Source organism: Condylura cristata, unplaced genomic scaffold (assembly GCF_000260355.1).
Source record: "Condylura cristata isolate star-nosed mole 26May11 unplaced genomic scaffold, ConCri1.0 scaffold00041, whole genome shotgun sequence".
NCBI classification, from domain to species: domain Eukaryota; kingdom Metazoa; phylum Chordata; class Mammalia; order Eulipotyphla; family Talpidae; genus Condylura; species Condylura cristata.
The window spans coordinates 5,334,237-5,341,923 of NW_004567142.1; the positions used below are offsets into that span (position 1 = coordinate 5,334,237).

Here is a 7,687-nt window from a genome sequence, read left to right on the forward strand (position 1 = left end):
CACTGATAACACTGCTAACATAATTTATTACTTCCCTAAGGCCCCTAATAACCTTTTGCTAAGAGCTCATCCCTTCCCAGACCCCTCTTCCCCGAGTGATAACTAGACAGCTGTACACATGGCAATTATCATAAAAACGTATAATCTAGTATACCATAAAATGTTAAGAGAAAAATGCTTTGTTCCCCTTGTCCTTGAGAACGCTTAATGGCGATCTCTCATGAACTCACCCTATGCATTATTGCAATGAACTACTTGCTACATGGTATAAATGAAGACCTGCTGAGGGACAGCAGGAAGACTTGCACCCTGTCCTGACTCCCGTGTCTTCCTGACGCCCGCTCCCCTTTTTCCCCTTTTAGGAATCTCCGCTCGCCGACGCCTTCCCAGCTTAGGGTCCTGCCTGTCTTGACTCCGGGCACCTCGATAGTTAGGGCGGGTCCCCAACAGGTGTGGGTAGTGGGCGTCTGTGTGGAGCTGGGACTCACGTTCATGTAGTTGGAGAGAGGCACAAAGACAGGCTTGTGCCCAGGGGGTGGGTCGCCCAGTCTGGGGGTCACTGCCGGCTCCCCCCATTGCCTCAGTGGGTTCCAGGTCCCCTGTCCAGTGTGGGCTCGGCGAAGACGGATCCTGTGGGGAGAAGGACTCTGAGGTAGAAGCCACCCTGGCTGGTCACTCCACGCAGGTGTCCCCGTGGCAGAGGCCGAAGCAGCATGGCAGCGCCCTGGCACAGTCACTGCCAGAAACCCTGCGAGAACAGCCTTCCGGGAAGCCACCGCCCATCGTGACTAGGGACCCCAAAGGCTGAGCACACCATCCCCATACCTCCAAAAGGAGACATGAAAAATAATGTAAAATACACACGGGTGATCTGGTGATGGGCAGCCCACAGGGGTTACAACTGAGATGGAAAAGGGCACAAAATGATGTAAGAATAAACTATTACAATTATTTAAAAAATATTGTAAAGTCAGTTAACCCCGGGGAACTGTTACTCACAAGCTTTGTCCATGACATAAATTCTAGTCTTTGCAAAACCCTTCCATGTTTTTGTTCATGATGCTAGAGACTTATTCTCTGTCACCGGGGGAGAGAATGTTAAGTCTCCTACCCCAGTGGTACCGCTCACACGCAGCCTGTTCAGGATAAATCACCACCATCACGTGCGTGTAAAGTTGAAAGAGCACTGGAAGGCTGTGAGGTGCTCAAAAACGCTGGGATGAGGAAGCTTTTCTACACCTGACACTGCTATCAGTCATCATCCGGGGAAGACTGATGAGATTGACTCAAATCTTTAATTGCTTTATCCCTTCCCCCAAGACACAAAGCTATAAAATTAAAAGGAAAAAATCTAGGCCAAATAACTACAAAGGTTATGACGAGTAATTTATACCTCCCGTATACAAAGAGCGTCTGTAAACAAATAACGTAAACAACGTAGTGTTGACAGAGAACTCCCATCTGTCGCCCACAGTTCCGCGGAGGCAGTGACTGCCTTTGTCCACGCTGTCTCGTCAGGGATTTCACTTAGGGCGCAGCCTTGCCGGACTCAGGGCCTCCCTGGGGCTCCAAGGAGGCAGGCGCCTGACCCACTGTCAAGACTGGGTCCTGCATTGAGGTTTCCTCTCCTGGATGCAGCTTGTAGCTGTCCCAGGTCCTCCCGCCTTCTTAACCACACTCCCTGTGGGAACAGGGGGCTCAGAAGGCCGATTGAGAGGGGCCTCCCTGGTGGCGTGAGGGGGTGGAGTGCAGCACTGTGAGGCTCTCCGCAGCCTCTGTGGCACGAGTTCACTCCCCGGCCAGGGAGGAAGCCACAGGGCGCAGCTGACCTCTCCTGACCCACCCGCTGCTCAGTGTGTTTCGGAACATCTGCCTGTTCTGCTCCCCACTCTGCTTCTGGCCTGCACCCCAGTTCTTGTATGTATAAATACATAAATTTGGGGGGCGGGGAGACAGCTTCAGAGGCTGGCATTTTGGCTACCTCCGCTGGGAGTAACAAGCTGCCTGTCGTCTGTCTCTGACCTGGGAGTCTTGTGTCCTCTACGAGCCACCGTGAGGTCTGCGCCAAGCTAATTTCACAGCTCTCCACGTTTAGGAGCAAAACAGGCAAAGAGCACAGACAGCGGTAACTTGGAAATCAGTGAAAGCAGCTTCTGAACAGATGGGAAAGATGCCCACCGCCTTGGTAACAAGGAATACAAGTGACAAGCGTGAGATACATTTTTGCATCCTGCAGCTTGGAAAGAATCAGGAGTTCTGGGGCCGGCTGCCAACTGTAGATAGCTACAAACTTGCTGGTCCGTGATGTGGAAATGCATCACAGACCTCTACGTGGGCCCCACCTTTTCTTTTTCTTTTTTTCTTCCTTTTTAAATAATACACTAGTTTATTTTTACATCATTGTGTGCATTTTTCCATCTCAGTTGTCATCCCCTTGGATTTCCTACCACCAATTCACCCATGTGCCATGACCATAGTCCAGTGCACTCCCCTGCCCCCATTTTGATCCCATTCCCCACTCAACCCCTGTAAAATATCACTGGGGGCCCCACCTTTTCAATCAACTCCATCTCGGCTGGAAGGCTCTCAGCTAGCTGAGCTCATGAGCCAGCAGGGTGGATTTGCCTATGAGGATGAACCTGACTTGGGAGAGGAAACCATCTGATGTCCGCCACCGAGTCTGATGGTCCTCTGAGGACCATGGTGGAGTGGGTCCTTCAGCTCGCTCAGTGCCAGGGCTTCTCTCTGGCATGAAATCGAGTCCGCTGGGGCAGGTCTGATGGGGAGCCCTTTAGCAACCACGCTGAAGACAATGGGTGCGGGTTGCAACTCCACCCGTCCTATGAGCCACGCAGCGGGAGCAGCCACACACCAGCTGGGAGGCAGCAAAGGCTGGACTCCACTGACCGCTGTTTGCAGGAGTGGCCAGCTCGATCTGGCCCCTGCCGAGTGTTTGTCAAGCCACGACCTAGGGCCTGGCCACCACTCAGCTCTCCTGGTTCACCGCGCAGGCCTGGAGGGGGCCTGAGGGTTGGCACCCAGCACGCTGGCTGGGCTTTGGGCCTGGAGACAGCACTCGGGTCCCAGAGCTCTTTGCAGCGACCCGAGCGGGGCTGGCCACGAGATGTCACACGTGACAGCAGGCTGCAGCCCCTGCTGTTCGATTGGAACCTGGCTGTTGTCACTTCCCGGAGTCTTGCCCCTTGTCACCCCCCAACCCCACTCAGTCCTTGAGAGGTCAGGAATGCGCCTGGGGAAGCTGCTTCCTGGAAGAGCACCCCTGCCTCCTATCAAGAGTTTCAGGGAGAAGAGAGGAGAGGAGAAACTGAGGGAAGGCCCCGAGGGGAGAAAATGGGCCCCCCCCAAAGAGGATTTCTTGAGTCCTAAAGACATGCCCCGGAGGGACAGCTTAAATGCCGCCATCGAGTCTCTCAGCTCCAAGTCTGGAGACCCCAGTACCAGATGGTCAGAGCTTGGGGGGTTGGCAGGGTCCTCCAGACCGCACAGGGGGGTGGCGGGTCCCAGTCAGGAGTGCGGGGTCCTCGGGGCTGAGCCCAGTGGTGGATCTGGCGACCCAGCAGACGGGGAGCCATGCTTGGGAGTCTCTGTCCTGGGGAGCTCCAGACAGAAAGGGCAAGGGGGGATTCCCTCTGGGAGGGGACGGGGTCCCCAGTACCTGATCAGCGAGGCCCCTGCAGGGTTCAGGAGCAGCAGCAGCAGCAGCAAAGGTGGCGGCGACATCTCTGGGCCCCAGTGCACCCCAGGCGCTCGCTCCCCAGTTCTCTACTAGCTGAGACTCCGCCCTGCCTACCACCCACCCCTGGGTCTGGGAGGTGACCCAGGAGTGGAGTGTGTGGGTGCGGGCCCGGGGCGAGGAGGCGGGGACACTAGCAGGATGGACTGAGATTGGTGGGGTCCCCACGAGTAGCACCCGTGGGCCCTGCTCGCTCCCAAGTTGGGGGTGGGTTGGGGTGTCCTCAACCAGAGCCCCACCTCCACCTTGTAGCTACTATCACTTTTACTCTAGACTTTCACTTCCCGTTCCGAGACTCATTAACCACAAGTGTTTGCTCCACCAGTGAAGGGGGGGTGGGGAGTTGGTCAAGGGTCTGGAGAGGGGTCAGACCCCCCGCCCACTGGAGCGGGGCTGCCAGAGTATAAGGCCCCCGATATTACTGCTGTATTCAGCAAACACAGACACACACACATCACCCCACAGCTGTCAAATCAGAAAGCCCGAAAGCGACTGTGGTCACATTGCCTCAACTGCGGCCTTTCTCCCTGATAAGCTTCTCAAGTATAAATGTGCAATTGCTAATGCAGATTTCCTGGCACAACCCTGAGTCTCTGACTTCAAAGAACAAGCCCAAGGATAAATACTTTTAAATAACCCCACCCACCATGGGGTCACCAACAGTGCTGGGAAATCTCATCTTTCTGGGTTTCTGACTTCGTTGTGTGTCACTATCAGCCTGTATCTATTTATATAGTGTGTAGAAGAACTGGGGTACAGGCTAGAGGTACAGGGGTGAGAGGCCTCCCCAGAGACAGAGTGGGGAGCAGAACAGGCAGATCCACTGAAATTCACTGCTGAGGGGAGCAGCAGGGAGACAGCAGAGGTCTGCTGCGCCCTGTGGGTCACTCCCTGGCCAGGGATCGAACTCAGGCCTTAGCCTTGACAGCGCTGAGACCCAACCCTTAGGTGCTAGGAAGGTCTCAACCTGCATTTTTTTTTAAATAATAGTTTATTTTTACATCACTTTGTGCCTTTTCCATCTCAGTTGTAATCCCCGTGGGCTTCCCATCACCAAATCACTATGTGCCATCACTACAGCCCAGTGCACTTCCCTCCCCCCACTGTTTTTGACCCCAGTCCCCACTCCGCCCCCACAGAATGTCTCTGGTCTAGAGCTGTTCATCATGATCATTATTTTCTCGTCTGGTCCGTTATACTCCTGCTATGAGTGAAACTATCTGGTATTTTTCCTTTTCTTTCTGGCTTATTCCACTAAACGTGATCTTTTCCAGCTCCATCCATGTTGCTGCAAAAGGCATGTGTTTCTTTTCTTTGCCAACCTGCATATTTTTTTTAAAAAAGATTTATTTGTGCATCTTCAAACAACTAGCAATAACAAACATTGGCGAGGATGTGGAGAAAAAGGAACTCCCACTGCTGGTGGGAATGCAAACTAGTACAACCACTATGGAAAACTGTTTGGAGGTTCCTCAAACTGCTAAACATGGAGCTTCCCTACGACCCAGCAATCCCACTCCTAGGTACCTACCCAAAAGACACAAAAACACTGATTGAAAAAGATACCTGTACCCCCATGTTTATTGCTGCTTTATTTACAATTGGAAAAACATGGAAGCAGCCCAAATGCCCAAAAGCAGATGACTGGATTAGAAAGATGTGGTACATATATACAATGGAATATTACTCAGCAACCAAAAAAGAGAAACACATGTCTTTTGCAGCAACTTGGATGGAGCTGGAAAAGATCATGCTTAGTGAGATAAGCCAGAAAGAGAAAGAAAAATACCAGATGGTTTCACTCATAGCAGGAGTATAATGGACCAGGCGAGAAAATAACAAAAATAATGAACAACCATATACCAGAGACATTTTGCGGGGGTGGAGTGGGGAATGGGATCAAAAAGGGGGGTTGGGGGAAGGGAAATGCACGGGATTATGGTGATGGCACACGGGTGACTTGGTGATGGGAAACCTGTGGGGATTACAATTGAGATTGGAAAAAAAAATGTACAAAATGATGTAAAAATAAACTTGTAATAAAAAAAAGATTTATTTGTGCATACAGAACTGGGGTACAGGCCAGAGGCTCAGGGGCTGCGAGAGGCCTCACCAGAGAGAGCGGGGAGCAGAACAGGCAGACCAAGGAAGTACACTGCTGAGGGGAGCAGCGGGTGGGTCAGGAGAGGTCTGCCACGCCATGTGGTCACCCCCAGGGCAGGCGGGAATCGAACTCATGGGGAAGTGGCTTTAGCCTCTCAGTGCTGTGCTTCAACCTGCTGCGCCACCAGGGAGGGCCCAACCTGCATATTTTTGAAGTCAATAAGTACAAACTTGATTTACTGATCTGTGGCTTTTCTTCCCTTAACCTTATACCTTGGCCTGTTCAAAAGAATTAGATGATGTATAGACAGGGACAGGCCCATGCCCTGTTTTCACGGTGCCCCCGATCATGACAGCATCGGGATAGTCAAGCATCTAGAAACAGCGAAAGGATTGTTCATGGCGCCTGCACTGGCCACCGCCGCACCTCTATTTTATCTGCTGCACTGTGACGTCCCCTTTCCACAGGGCCCCTGTGCGCCCAGCCCAGCCGCCAGCTCTCTTCGTCCCGCTCGCTTCAGACCAGCCTGAGCGACACATTCTTCACACGTCCACACACGCGGAGCGGCCAGCCGCATGCAGGCCTCACCTGCAGCGGGTGTCCCGAGGAAGCCTAACGCCCTGACTCCTAGGTTCACTTTGCCTGTCACTGAGTAGCACATCAAAATTTTTCATTATGAGAAAAATGCCAACACACAGCAAAGCTGAAAGAATCAGGCCTCCCTGGCGGCCGAGGGTGGGGTCTCAGCCGTGACCACTGAGATCCCGAGTCCATCCCCCGCCAGGGACAGACCCTCGGAGCTGGGCAGACCTCTCTGCCTCCCCCTGCCCCCCTCAGCAGCAGGCTTCCGTGGATGCGCCTGTGCTGCTCCCCACTCTGCCTCTGGTGAACCCTCTCACCCCCACAACTCTGGCCTATGCCACAGCTCTTTTACACACACACAAAAGCCAAAAGCCGCTTCCCATCCCCCTGGGGCTGCACTCCCACCCTCCTCAAAGGCACGGCGACCCTCCCCCACCCCGCACACTTGTCACCAAGACACTTTTGGTTGTAACAAGTGGAGCCAGCAGGCAGCAGCCAAAGAAGTTGCTAAACATCCTACAAAGCACCAGGCGCCCCCTCCGTCCAGGCGTCAAACCCCCCAAAGTATAACAGGGTGGAGACAAGGAATTCTGTTCCCACCCTGAGTTCCTGTCCTTGGCGCCCAGTGATTGCAGAAGTGGGGACGGGGAGGGCTTCCCTGCATGCAGCACAAGCCGCCGCACGGGGAAAGGCCCGGGACTGGGCAGACGCTGCTCCCCAAAGGCCACGTTAGAAACCACGAAGTATGCTGTTCCCATAACGTGCCAAAAAGAAAAAAGAAGTGACCCAAAAAGTTTCAAGGAAATAGAAAATTTTACTGAGTAGGGGCGAGGGAGGGCTGGCGTGCTTGTTAGAGGGGGAACCTGTGGCCTGACTGGTGCCCGCACTGTCCACAGGGCTTCACCCCCCGCGGCTACCCCGCGCACCCCCTGGCGAGGCAGCTTCCCGGGGGCGAGCGCGCGCCAGCCCCACCCGGGCGCCGCCCTTCGCGTCCCCGCGGTCGAAGACGGCCACAAAGGCGCCCAGGAAGACGTCGCCCAGGATCCAGAGGGGCCCCGCCGGCGGAGGCACGTCCAGAGCCCGGAAGCCGGACAGGCAGACGCGGAGGCCACCCTTGGAGAACTGCAGAGGACACGCGCGTCACCATCCGCGCAGGGAGGGGCACCCGCCGCCCTGGCTGCTGCACTGTGGGGCTCTGCTGGCAGCGGCTGCTCCCTACCTGGATGACATACTCCTCCGCCGTGAGG

General features: G+C 54.4%; 1 protein-coding gene across 1 annotated transcript in view; it reads right to left on the reverse strand.

Moving 5' to 3' along the window:
* Positions 1 to 3,741, reverse strand: part of NAPSA (napsin A aspartic peptidase) — a 9,155-nt gene extending 5,414 nt beyond the window's left edge. Inside the window, exons 1-2 of the mRNA XM_012733518.1 lie at positions 3,677 to 3,741; positions 449 to 630 (exon numbers count right to left, since the gene is read on the reverse strand). Coding sequence (XP_012588972.1) covers positions 449 to 630; positions 3,677 to 3,741 — 247 coding nt within the window. The remainder of the gene's footprint in view (positions 1 to 448; positions 631 to 3,676) is intronic.
* Positions 3,742 to 7,687: the final 3,946 nt, after the last annotated feature.